The sequence below is a fragment of the Trichinella spiralis genome (assembly GCF_000181795.1).
Source record: "Trichinella spiralis strain ISS 195 chromosome Unknown Scfld4, whole genome shotgun sequence".
In the NCBI taxonomy this organism is placed as follows: domain Eukaryota; kingdom Metazoa; phylum Nematoda; class Enoplea; order Trichinellida; family Trichinellidae; genus Trichinella; species Trichinella spiralis.
This window is the reverse complement of record NW_003526943.1, coordinates 4378060-4392392: the sequence shown is the minus strand read 5'-3', so window position 1 is coordinate 4392392 and position 14333 is coordinate 4378060. Positions and strand designations below refer to the sequence as shown.

Here is a 14333-nt window from a genome sequence, read left to right as displayed (position 1 = left end):
GCTGCTTAAAGATTTAAAAATAAGCTTGCTTATTTACATTTTTACCTTTTATAATCTATGTTTGAGCACAAATGGTAAATTCAAAAAATGAAAGCTAAAAATGAATTACTGCGTGAAATTTGTTGAATGAGGGGAGAATGTACAGAATTCAGATAAATCAAAGCAAGATAAAAATTGCTTACCAATTTTTAAAGAACTGCTAAGTGCAAATATGATGACAGCTAAGAATTTTTGTTCCATTGTTAATGGGCAAGAGACTCTAACAAAAGCTTGCAAAAAACAGCTACTGCCGGATTATAATCAGTAAAGCCAATCGAAGAAATATGAAATGTTAAGTATACTTCTATACATACATGAATGAATGTATGTATGTATGTATGTTTGTGAATTGTTTTTTAATAAATTAATATCCAAAATAAATTGCTTAAAAGTTGAAATGAGCAGTGTCGTTTGGCAGTGCTTTGGAAGGGCTATATAACGTCAGACTAACAAATATTGCCTGTTTCGCAAAAGCTGGCAGCAACGTGACTGATGATGACAGTAAAGCAATTTTATACTAAAAAAATGACACAATTAGCTTTTTAAATAAAACACCTGTCTGAGGATTCTAAATAACACTAGACGTAGAAAATGGAGCCACGTAGCTCTGCAGTGGTGCAGTTCTGAAAACGCGTTTTATCATTTGCGGCAGCTGCACTGAAACTGGACAAACCCCTCGATCAGGTTAAGAAAATCAGAAGCAACGGGATTGTCGTCCTCTTTGAGCATGGACAAACAGTTTCAAAGAAGTAGAGCCAGCTGGCTTGTCTGCTAGGATGCAGCATTTTCTCCAGTTGCATGTCAAGACTAGTTCTAATTGTGAATTCTGCAATCTCTAGTTTCTATTTTTATAGCTTACATAATATAAGCTGGCCTGCATGATCGCATAACTATGCTTTTGTCGCTCTCTTTTGCTTTGCAAAGACGTCTTCAACACTTTTTCTCTTGTTTGTATTCTTTATTTTTAATCAGCCACTTTTCTTTTTTCCACATTTACCGGAAATAGTTTATTTTCTAGTTAGCATCGATGTATCCAAAATTACAAAATCTCCCACACCATCTTACACTACACCGGTAATGACAAATTTCCACCTACAGCTACACCTACACCTACAGCTGGTTGTGATATTGGCTATATCACTTTTACCAAAATGGCAATAAAAACTGAATTTCCGTCGCTTTGCATCGCTTTTGTTTAAAAGCCATTTTTCATTTCATTTTTATTATTTAAAATGCTGAAACTCGTTCAATGCCAATTTGTGAAACAAATTCACGCACTGTCACTGTTTCTTCAATGCGTAAACAACTGAAACGAGCTAAAATGATTAAAAATACGTTTTCAGAAGTTTTTGAAAATTTACCCTTATTTGCTCTGGCAGAATATCCGCAAAGAATGAATGGTGAATATCTTTTTATGCAAAAAACTATTTTGAGCAGATCTTTTTTTCAATTTTACTTTCACATGCTTTAAATTTACAAATCAAATAATGTTGTTTGTGCTAATTCATGATTTTTTGGGTAATTTTTTCTAGTTCCTGTTGTTTCACTGATTACTGTAAACGTACAGTTTACTATATACGATAAAATGCATAAACACTTGTGTTATTACAAATCCATTTCTTTTTACGACTAAGTATTATTAATCAAATGCTATTTTAATGTTTTAATTTTAATAAAATGATTTGTTTTTTAAATGAAAATATAGTGAAAATAATGAATAAAAAAATTAGTGCTAAAACTGAAATAAAAAACATGAGTGGAAACAGTTTTACTTTCAAAACACTTTACATTGCTTCAAAACACATCAGTATGCATCATAACATAAAGTTTTGAAGAGAAAGGTACATTGTAACATGTTAAAATCATCGTTTCACCATGGCAACTCTGTCAACGACCAGATTTTTAAAACAAGTTTAAACATTATAAACCTTTGCTTACATAATTCATTTCAGTGGTAGAGTTAAGTGCCTTAAATTCTTCAACTGACTTCGTGCATTAGTATATTTTTTTTGTTATTTTCAACATTCTTTAAAATTATTGTATCCTATTATAATATTTTAGCGTTAACATTTGAGTAAAAATATAATGCACTAATCTTTAAAATTTTTATAATTTTAAATAATACATTAAAATAGGAATACATTTTATTAATAATTTTATCAAAATTTAGGAAATTTATTATTCAATTATACAAATTTTGTTTGAGAGAGGTAAGTGATTTTCAAGATGTCAAATAAAATTGTTTTGCTTTAACTGACTGCAGAGTGTGAAAAATAATTATTAGTAAAGTTATATAACACTTTAAAATTTTTTGTGAAAATTCTGTGATATTATGCTTAAAATAATGACTTAATGTTCATAGGACTAATGTTCAAGGACTCTTTTCCAAATACTAAATTTAAATAAAAAATGTGCTACATACTCGAAAAACAATTCACGAAGTAAAATAAAAGTGACAGTGATTTTATTGTTGTCCTTATATATTATTATCATTATATCCTTTTGTTGTATGTTTCAAAATAGAATTTCAGACTCTATTCTGTTATAAATCTGTGACTGTGACCACCGTGACTACAGATGCTCAGGTAATAAACTGTACTTTTCTTCCTGCGGCAATTCAATTTCATATACAGCGTGATTATATCACACTACACTACATTTACATATGTTAGTAGCTTTCTAGCACTCATCTGATAAAATAATAATTGTAATTTTCTCTTCTGTTCCTATCTCGGCATAGTTTGTTTAGGCTAGTGACTTACAATGATAATTACTGTGTCTGATTTCTTTCAGCGCTAAGAATTTCAACAGTCAGCGCCACAGGAATAACATTGGCTTAGACAGCCAATATTTACATTTGAACTGGATGTTTGAAGTATATAGAACAGTGTAAAATATTGTAGCCGTTCTTGATTTTCACTAGAATAACCTTTAAAGTTTAAACTGTGCTAGATAGGTTTATCAACTAATACAAATGCGGAAAAAACCAGCAGATGGATGCTTTTTGCGTTCAGTTAGACGTGGAATTCTTTTAAAAAAGTATTTTCAAGTAATTTAGTAGTTTCTGTGTTGCAAATAGAAAACAAAACATTTGATTTCAGAAGTTATTTTAAAAATATATATATATATATATATATATATGTATATGTATATTAACAAAGAACTTTTAATGTGAACTGAAATAATTAAGATTTAAGTAAAGTAAAACTAATAAGTTGATTATTAAAGAAGTTATTAACTGAATAAAAAATTTAGTGAAATATTAAATGGGTATTTATTATGAGTCAGCAGCATGCTTTAGTAATGTAAATTATTTTAAATGAAATAATGTAGATGTGTAATTTTATTCTATACTTGAAATGATCTTTTAAAACATCTAAAAATAATATCTAGTTATGGGTATTGAACCTTAGCTTTTTTTATAAACACCATGCTTATTTAGATATTAATCCACATTTTGCGTTGTATGTGATGTATGATAACGCAAAAATTTCAAAGTGCAAAAATTACAAATAATTTATGAAGTGTCATAAAAATTATGAATATGTGAGATAAATATGAAATTTACTTGTGTTGATTAAATTAATATCTTTTGTGAATACAGCATTTTTATTATGCACTGAATAAAACCCCGTAAAATAAAGGATGATTTGAGGAATTGTAGATATATTTGGGGAAAACTGTAATAAGAGAAACTGAAAATGAAAGCAAGTAGTTTGAAATAAAACAGAGCAACTCATTGTGCAGAAATATTCCTGAATTCAACTTTAGAAGCAGTATGATTTGTAATTACAAAAATAAATTGCAACAATACTATACTGCATCTAATTTTCATTTTACAAAAAAAGAGAATAATAGATATCATGGACTGAAACACGATATTATATCAAACACATAAATGTATCGCATAAGCAGTTGTCTGAAGGCAAAAAACTGTGATAAGTTAGAAATTAATTATTATATTTTTATTGAAATATAAATTATTAAGTTAATACATTAGAGAATAGAATCGTACACGTCATACTTAATAAGAAAGTTGCTCATTTAATGGATTTTTGAAAGAATGATTGATAAATCAAATATAATTAATAATTTTCTTTTAATTAACAAATTAACATTTAAATCAATGAACAAATGTGAAAGTTATTTTATTAGTCAAACAGAATTTAGAATCGCTTTTACGATAGTCATTATTTAGTAATTAAAAATCACTAAATGGAAAGGATGAATGAACACTCTCTAAACTAAATTTGAATTTTATGCAACTACAAGCGTTTATTTTTTCAGTTTAAATCTTATTAAATAACATTCACATATTAACTTGAACTTAGCATTACTGACTGTTTTTTCTATGGTACTTGAATGAATTCTATTCATTCTAGTTCTAGCATACATTTTTAATCTTTTCGTTTTTGAAAATGATTTATTGAACTATTCTCAAAATAGACAGTTTTTTATCTTATAGTAATGCATTTCAATAAGCTTACTTATTAATTATACCAATTACCTCAGTTTTTTGAATAAAAGTTTTTTTAATAGTAATCCGTTTTTATTTTTTAGAACATAATAATAAAATTTATTGGACTTTCTACCATAACTGGTAAAATCATTGGTTCTTACGTATTAAAATAAATAAATAAATGCATTAAATAATCTACTTTTTTGTGTGCTAAAGTGATGAAGGTATTTTGTAATTATACGCTATACTGCATGTATACTTTTAATACATTTTCCTACATCTGATTTATGGGGTAAAGTTTGATGTTCTGTTTAACTTGCTTAAACAGAAAAAAGGCATTTTCTCGTGTAAAAATTCCCAGCCAACTAACATACTGCTTGCATATGCAATCGTGATAGCATCCTTCAGTAAATCACGGCATTTGAAACTACAAATTCAATTACTAACATTAAAGTAAAATTCTTCTTGAACTGCATTGACGCAAGAAAATTGATTTTGGCAGGTATAAAGCATTTATCTTTATCCAACATTAGTGTTGTAAGAACAGACCAATCATCACTTGTGCTTGAGAACAATGATAAATAAAATCATTACAAAGAATGTTTCAGTTGCAAAATATTTTATAAATGTCTCTTAAATAAAGAGTCTTCATTTTATAATACTTTCCATCTGCTAACCATCTCTACATTTCTTCAGGCGATTTCTAATTTTTAAATTCTTCTCCATCATTTCGGTAAGTTTCCTGAATAGAAATAACAGTTTTTTAACCCATAGAACAAGTTACCAAATTTATTTACTTCTTTTTAGGAAATCAACTTTGATAAAAAGCATTGAAAATTTTCCTATATCATAGTCTTACGTAAAATATCAATACCATTTTTAAATAAATCAAAGAATCTCAACGACTTTATCTACCTTTTTTAAGTTCTTTTCTGAAATGTACTAATGTAATCGTTGAATTCAGTTTATTTAATGCAACTTTTGCAAATTTAAATAATACATCAGCAGATATCGCTTTTCGGTAAAGTCAGTTTGCGAATAAGAAGATCTTTCAAATGTGCAAATTGAATGTTAAATTTATTTTTGCATTTGAATTTTTGCACAAGCAACACTATTGGTTAAGCTTCAATCAAATAACATCCTTTGTCCGCTTGGTTGAATTAAATCACTTCGATTTAAACATGAGGTCTTTTATAAAAGTCACTTTCATTTTATTATACTATTCTTTGAGTTTGTTGCATCAAAGTATGCTTTTATTATCATTGAAACATTTTTAAAACAAACAAAAAATGCCTGTTCGAGTATATTCACAAATAAACATTTCTGCTAATTCATTATTTAATTGAATTGCTGAACATGCATATTAGCTGTTTAAATATATTTCTAACTTTGGATGCTGCAGTAGGTTCCTTTAAAAATAAAAGAAAATGGTTTTTCTTCAATAAATAAAAGACATTTATTTATGAAGTAATTTGATGGAAATGATTAATTCAAATGTAAATAAGCTTATATTGGATAATTTGAATGTATCGATGCTTTGTGCAAGTCATTAGTATTAAAAAAATTAAACTTTAAAGTATAAAGCTATTATAAAATTATTATTATACGTATTGAAAAATAATTTTGTCGTTATTTTAAAACTTAGAAGTACATTTGTATTAATCAAATAAGAAAAATGTATACCTGAAATTTGCAAAAGTACTCAAAAGTGTAAAACGAAGAGTTCATATACTTTTGAACAAATTGTTCGACTACGGGTGAAACAAGCATTTTATATATATGAATAGAAAGAGCAGTTGCAAAGTAAGCTTACAAAATTTATTGCTCTGCTAAATTTTATGGGCTAATGAAGTAATCTACATGCTAATATTGAAAAAAATAAATTATATTAATAGCTTCATAAAAAATTAACGCATAAATTGGTTGTTAGTTTTCCTGATGTGAATTACCCCTATAACAGAGAGATAGATTTATTTTAATTGATAATCATGCTTATAATATGTATCTATGATGCACTGCATGTGAGTAGAACATTGTGAGATGCATGTTACGTAACATCAACTAGATTTTTAATAAGTGTATTAAATAAGAAAGTAAGCTGTCATTTGAAGATGCTATATATTATTTGCCCTTAAACTTATATCGCATATTATCTTTATTCGTATTAATTTTCTTCTCCAAAAAGAAAAAATATTTTACTAGATATGAAATTATACAGGTAATTTTTAAAGATAATTTAACTATTTTGCATTCTCGATAAAATCTACTCTGTATTTATGCTCAATTACATTAAAGTATAAATTTTTAATAAATTGTTGCACTGCAAGACATGAATTATCTGAGTTTGTAGTCAAAACTGTATCTCAAAGGAAATCACTTTCAGTCTTGACTTCAAAAATTCATTTATCAAATGTATACTAATTTTATGAACTTTTTACTACTTTTTACATAAGTTTTGCCTTACTAAAATAGAAAATAGTAAATAATATATTTTTCAATCGAAGATTTAAAATAGAAATTACAAATTTGAATACTAGGATGACAGTTTTTTTACTATCTCAGCAAAGTTGCATTTAATAATAAGCATGACTTTTAGTGAATTAGAAATAAGTAACATAAAATATCATTCGAACATTATTTTAATGCTCAATTAAAACAATGAATCAGAAATAACATATAGTATGGAATTTATGACTGCAAACTATTTTCCAAAGCACTATAAACTGTTAAACGGTTTTAGACAGAGTTTTCATTAAATTTTTAATAAAAATAAAACGAAAAAAACAAATAAATAATTTTTTAATTCATCAAAATATAAAAGGTTTTATAAATGGTAGTACTTTGTATTATATTCAAAATTATGCCCTATGGAAAGACATATTAAAAGGTTTCAATACAATGTTTGAATTTCGAAATGAAAATTTGCTTTTTTATTTTTCAGACTGAATTGTGCATAAGTATAATATTGAATGATTTTGTTTGCCTGCTTTATTTTTTATTCTCTTACATCATTTATACAAATTACTGAAATATAGTTGTTGTTTTTGCGCATTTGACGTAAGTCAATGAGATTTACAACATGCATGCTTTTATTTAAATTGATTTTTCAACCTGGAGAAAATTGATCATTGCATATTAGTTGCTTTTTCAAATGATCGACTGCTATTCAACAACAAGAAAAATGCGACTTGCATGAAAAATTCGAACATTTCCTTCATACATGTTTTCATCATAATTCATTATACATAAACATATACATATACATAATCTGTATATCATATTTTTTGATATGCAGTTTTATGAATTACTTATTAAGCAACTTTAAAAAAAAATAGTTTATTATTTATTAATTGCATTCACGAAATAATTTCAAAATAGATAGTTACATGAAAACCTTTTGATAATATCAGAATTTAAAAAGTTTATTGAAATATTTAGTATTAAAAAAATTTTTTCAACGATTCTTGTGTGTTAAATCCATGTTCCCAGTTTTTGAAGTACTCATTCGTTAATTTTCATTTTCAAGCTGCATGTCCATTAAATTCTGAAATTCATGTAAAATAAATGCATCTGAATTTCATATTCAGAGACGTTAATTCTTCTGATATCTTTTAAAATTATTGTAAAATTAAGCTTTTAAATAACTACCACTGTACATAGTTATATAAATAATACGTACTTCCAAATTATAATAAAATAATAATTAATTGAAATTTTCTGGTCAGTCAATGAAGCGTAAATAAAAAATTAATAAAATATCTGTCCATCATCATATCAAAAAAGTTTACGTCATTTTAAACTACTGATTGAATAAAAGGAATATTTTTAAAAAATGAAATATACCAGCCTTTGTAGAAAAATTGAGAAAAATGTTATACTTCCTCATCAAGCAAATTAATCAAATTTGATATATGTCAGAATTAGTTTCCTTTGTGGTGAAAAAATCAATTTCTCCACCAGGGTCTTCTGAGTGATTTTTAACTGCACCAAAATTGTTGACAGCAAAATGATAACCTGGAAAATTTTTATCACAAATTTGTATCACTATTATTTCACATTTTGATATTTTTTATCACGAACATTATAATATATTCACTTTTACTGTAGTATTTGTGAAGAAAAGTAAAATTTATCTGTAAGGGGCTGTGTACAATTTTATAAATAATATTATTTGTTTTTGCTTCATTCTTGATTAGATGAAAGTTGTAACTTTTACTAGTTAAAATTGAGAAAACAAAAATTGTAATGATATAAGCAAGATAATTTGAAAAGCCTTCAGATGAATGCACATCACTTTTTGCTTCAGATGCATCATTTTACATTTAATAATTTTTTTGTCTTTTTCAGTCCAAGTTATTAGAACACCAGTGCAATATTATAAAAGAATTTACGCATTTGTGGAAGCATGGTTAATTATTTAGCAATGAATCTATACGAAAAAAATAATGCATCACGTAATGGAACTGCATGAGCATGCAGTAGAAAAGTGAAACGCTGTGCAGCATTACAAATGGAAATGTAATTTTAAATTACATTTCCTTTTCCTCTCTCTCTCCCTCCATATATATATATATATATATTATTTATTTACACATTAAGCTTAAAATGAACTCAAATTCAAGTTGACTATTAAATGAATCTTTGTTTTTACAGCTAGCAATTTTGATATTACAAAAAAGTATTTTATTTAAATAATTCTATCAATAATAAAACATGTGAATTGCAGTTTTGATTTTAAACCAGTTTAATTTCTGGTGATAATTTATCATTAAGATTCCATTTATAGCTTTTGATTTGCTTGCAATTGTGAAACTGGGAATTGATTCTGCAACATTCTTTTCAGAAGGCGACATTGGGAAAATATTCAAACCGCCTAAAATAGGATTAAACAAGATGCTTGAATTTGCACATGGCAAATGGGTTAGATTTTTATCTTCCCCTGGACAAAAGTTCATCCTTTGTCCTGAGAATGCAGAAGTGCATTGAACAGCTGCACTGCTTATAAGCTAAACACTAAATTGATTATATTTTGTCAAGAATTTAAAATGCTGCAGAAAAAATACACATTTCAACTTACAGTCCATTTTTTTAATGCTAAGTATTGCTAATTTGAAATGAAACTGTCGTCAGTTTAAAATAAAATATAAGTGCTCAGTTCAGTCTGTTAAAAATTAGGCAAAATAATATTTTTGAATGCATGATGATAAAAGTACAGCAGAGTAAAACCGTTTAATTACTTTTATTATTTACCCGGACTGTTCACACCGAGTGTTCATGGCTGCGTTGTTTACTACAAGATAATTGAAATTTAACTCTAAGAAATCAATCAGTTCTTGGTACACGTTTGACGGATTAAGCATAAACATTAAATAAGCAGCAGTTTTAGCAGTACAGCGATTATCATGTCATGTAACTTCATTAAATAACAACATCCATCCCATTTTAAGCCATCATTTGTCAAAACTTAAGTAAGAAATAATTTTTTTTCACTCCTAATTCATGCAATTGTTATCAAACATTTTCAGAACTTATATATCTGTATTGCCGTTTTTGTTTTTATAGATTGGTCATTGCATTATTATGTATTTTTTAAATTTTTAGTGACTTGCCTAATTACACGGTAGCTACTTTCGTACACTTAATTTGTGTAAGCAGAAAATGCACGATCTGTTTCCCATGATGATTTATGGCATGCATTTGATGAGATTTATGCGTAATTTGTATAAAGCGTTCATCTAAAAAAACAATAATTTCTTTCACTGTATTAATTTTAAATTACTGTATTTCATCTGTATAATATTATAGGAATTACTACGAATCGCAAAAGTTAATGCTTCAGTCATCATCAATTTTAGTATTTCCATTTGATTTCATCATATCATTTTTATTAATCAAAGAGGATCCTATTTTAAACTTTTTTTCAGTGTTTTACTGAGCTTTAAGCATTGCAAGCAAAGTGATGTGACATTTTATTGATAAAAGAAAAATTTGCAATGATATTTTCTGAATTATTCAATTTTGCTTTTAACTGAATGGATGTTACATAACGCTAAGTGCAATATTGTATTGTACAATTTTAATAAACAGACGTGTAAAATTTGCTTCCCTTCAAATGCTACAAAATTCTGTGCATGCGTGATTATTGATTCCTCCTTTCATTCATTCATTCATTCATTCATTCATAGCATGTTTATGACGATTTCAAAGTAATCTTGAATCAAAGTTTACTTTAATTCTTAAAGGAAAGCATATTTTTTGCATCTGCTTAGATAAACAACACGTGCTTTATCGAAGCTATATATGCAAGACTGCTTGCATCAAAAGTTAATTACTTTCAAAGATAAAAATATTTATTGATTCTATTGTTATTCACTAGCATCAAAAATTATTAATTAAAACTGTCCACTACGTTTGTTTTTATTAAAATTTCTTGTTACTGAAGTTCTCTTGATTAAAAAAAATTTTATTTTATACAAGCTGTTTATCTTATTCCTTAAGCATTGCTTTTTTCAGTTTTGTTCAAGTGATATTCTTTCTGCTTTGTAACACTTAAGTGTTCAGTTGAATTTAAGAAACAAAATTTTTTCATATTTCAAAAATTATTATTGACACTTCTTAATTAAAACATCTTCATCTCTATACTTTCTCTCTATTTTGCAGGCAATTTATTTCAAAATTATTGAACTCTGAAATTGGTCACAAACGTTGATAGTCAACTGAAGTGAGTTTCATAATTCTATTTTAATTATTTTAGTTTGAAAGTGATATTTTGACTAGAATTATTACTTTTTGAATTTATTTATTTTATTTATTTGCTTATGCTTCTTTTAAATGATGCTTTAACATATAAAGCAGTTTTAATAATTTCAGTTACAGAAATTGTTCCCATGGACGAAGTGAACAGTGAATATCGCTCTAAAATTCTTGTATTGGGTGCAAATTTTGTTGGAAAAACTTCAATTATTAAAAAGTTTATTGCAAATTCATTTTCTGAAACATACCGTGAAACCGTCGAAGATATATTTTCACGTGATTTCAACGTCGCAGGACAGACAATAATGGTCGACATATACGACACCAACATTAGCTATCCAGATATGCGACGCTTGAGATTAGCCACAGCTGAAGCGCTGATATTTGTATTTTCGTTAGACAGTTTGAATTCTTTTCTTCAGGTATATTTTTTCCTTATCTTTTTTCTTTATTCATTTTGCAGTTCATTTTAAAATAATTAATCCAATAAATAAAATGAACTACATACGTAATGTAATTTTTGTGAATAAATATTCATTCTTTAATAACTTTTTATAGATTTAATTATAAAATAAAAACGTTGTTATATGTTAAAAAGAGAATTTTCTGAGATAAACTTTTCTTGTGAGCAATAATTTATGATTTTATCAGAGAACATTGATATGATTTCTATTTAAGGTAAAAGAATTAATGAAAGAAGCTGCAGAAAGAAGAAAAGATATTGATACAATACCAATAATTTTGGTAGGAAATAAAGTTGATATTCCAGAAATAAAAGTAAGTACTTTTATTTGAAAAATGTTTTATCATATTGTTTTATTTAACATTTAGAATAAAATGTTTATAGAAACAAAAGTTTTGCTCTTTATTTAAGACAAAGTTGTTTTTAATGTCAATTATCCAATTAAAAACTGCTTAAATATACTTATCTTAAAGAAAAATATATAATCTTATATAAGAATTCAATAAAATTTTTATAATATTTTTACCATTATGTTAGTTATGAATAAAAAATAAACATATCAGTTAAAAGAATGAAAATATCTTATATTATTGAATAAAGTATTGTTTAATAGTTGATTGAAATGAATATTTAAAAATTATATTTTGTTTATTAGTGTATTTTTTATAATTGAAATAGGATATTTGGCAAGAGAATCTGAAGAATGCAAATTTGAAAAAAGCGTTTAATAAAAATGTTAATTGTTAACAGGTTGATCGTGAAATGGTGAACAAGTGGCTTGGAATCTCAGTCGTGAAACGCTACACTCCATATTTGGAGACGTCGGCAAAAACGGGTGAAAATATATTGGAAATTTTTCGTCAATTATTACGACTGAGCAAAGTGAAAACATCGTCGGCAAGTTTCTTTTTTGAATCTCCAATTTTGAATTCAAGACGCAATTCAAGACAGGATAATTTTAATAACGCCGATGCAAATGGATCTCATCAGCCGAACTCTCGTCGTCATCAGAATCGTCTGGAAAATGCAAATGACAAATCAAGCGAAGTAGTGGTCGTCGCGATGTTAGCCAAGTTCAACATCACCCGCCATGCAAGCCTCAAGGTACGACGACGCAGATCCCTTTTCAAGCAATACGTTAAAGAGTCGGATCAATCTGACTGCTTGATTTCATAAGTCTCAAAATTGCAATTATAAAATTTTGAAAGATACAAATTGTAAAAAAATTTCCCATTGTTAAAATGATCCTATTATACGTCAAATTTAAAGCATTGCTATTTTTCATACAATCTGAATGTACATATTGATTTTTCAAAATTTGCTTGCTTCCAGAAAAAAGAAAATGTAGCATAATAAATTTGCAAACAAGAAGCTGAAAATGCAATGTTGTGAATGTGATTTATATACAAAACTGAACAAAAGGAAGCAATACAATCAAATCAACTCAAATCAAATGCTGTAGAGCAAGATGAACAGAGTCATGAATCAAGCATGTCCATAATGAATGCTGAATATGCTATTTTTATTTTGAAAAATAGTGAGAAATAATAGAATAGAAACTGCTTCAAAATTATATTCACAGACATTCAAATAGCATTCAATTAATTAACATGAGGAATTTACTTAATGAAACCGGACATAATCTTCTACATTTGATCACTATATGTTATGCAGATGAATAAATAGTAATGCAGTTTAAAATGAATTGAAAAAGTCCTCTCATGATGAAAGCAACTTTAGTAGCGGTAATAAAATCTCATTGCTCTTAATTTAGCAAAGATACAAAAACTGCAGTGTCTGTATATATTTATAATGGTTACTTATTTAAATTAAGTTATGCATTACGCATGGTCACTATTCTGGGCAGCAGTATTAACTTTACATTGCGCATGTACAATTCGAAACACTTGCCAATAAATTTGATAGTTATATTTGCAGATGCAAATATAAAATCAGTGTAGCTGAGAAATTTTTGATGAAATCAGAATTGCATCTTCATCAAATAGCTTGATAATGATCGTCAAATAACCAAATATATATAGCTTCTTTTACTGCATTGAAAATCTTTTTTGAGATTAATTTAACATTTTTTAAAAATAATTTATACAGATTAATAATAGCATAGTGGTGTGTAAGAAAAACAAGTTGATGGTGAATTACAAAATTTTAGCAGTGCAGATAATTTTCTTATTCATCTTTGCGTGTCCAAATACAACGTCAGTCATGCATGCAAATTAGAAAACTGCCTTGCGTGCTACAACCTTGCTTGATATTGAAAATAAGTAAATGGAATAATAATTAATTATAAAAATAAATTAAATGATCATCATTATCTTCGCCTTCAACTCTTCAATTTACATTGCAATACATAAAGATTACAACTTGTGCAAAACAAAACAGCCAACAATAGTAATTATCATGTATGAATAATTAATTTTACAAGGGATTTTACAATTCAGTAAATTAATTCAGTTTACAATACTTGCAGCATCAATATTTTATTTGAGTTGCATGAAATTTGCTTCTGCTGATTAATATTTTACAAACCGCTGCAGATAGAAACGCCCTTAGATATACAGCAAGGAAATCAATTTTAAAATTAGCAGTAAACAAACTACA

At 27.0% G+C, this 14333-nt stretch overlaps 1 protein-coding gene across 1 annotated transcript; it reads left to right on the top strand.

The window, feature by feature from the left end:
• Positions 1-5787: 5787 nt before the first annotated feature.
• Positions 5788-12890, top strand: Tsp_01117 (GTPase NRas). The gene is made up of 9 exons (XM_003376852.1): positions 5788-5799; positions 8846-8906; positions 9285-9418; positions 9885-9907; positions 10100-10118; positions 11253-11259; positions 11369-11673; positions 11930-12028; positions 12465-12890. Exons 1-9 carry the CDS (start codon positions 5788-5790, stop codon positions 12888-12890), a joined length of 1086 nt encoding a protein of 361 aa, XP_003376900.1.
• The last annotated feature ends 1443 nt before the right edge of the window (positions 12891-14333 follow it).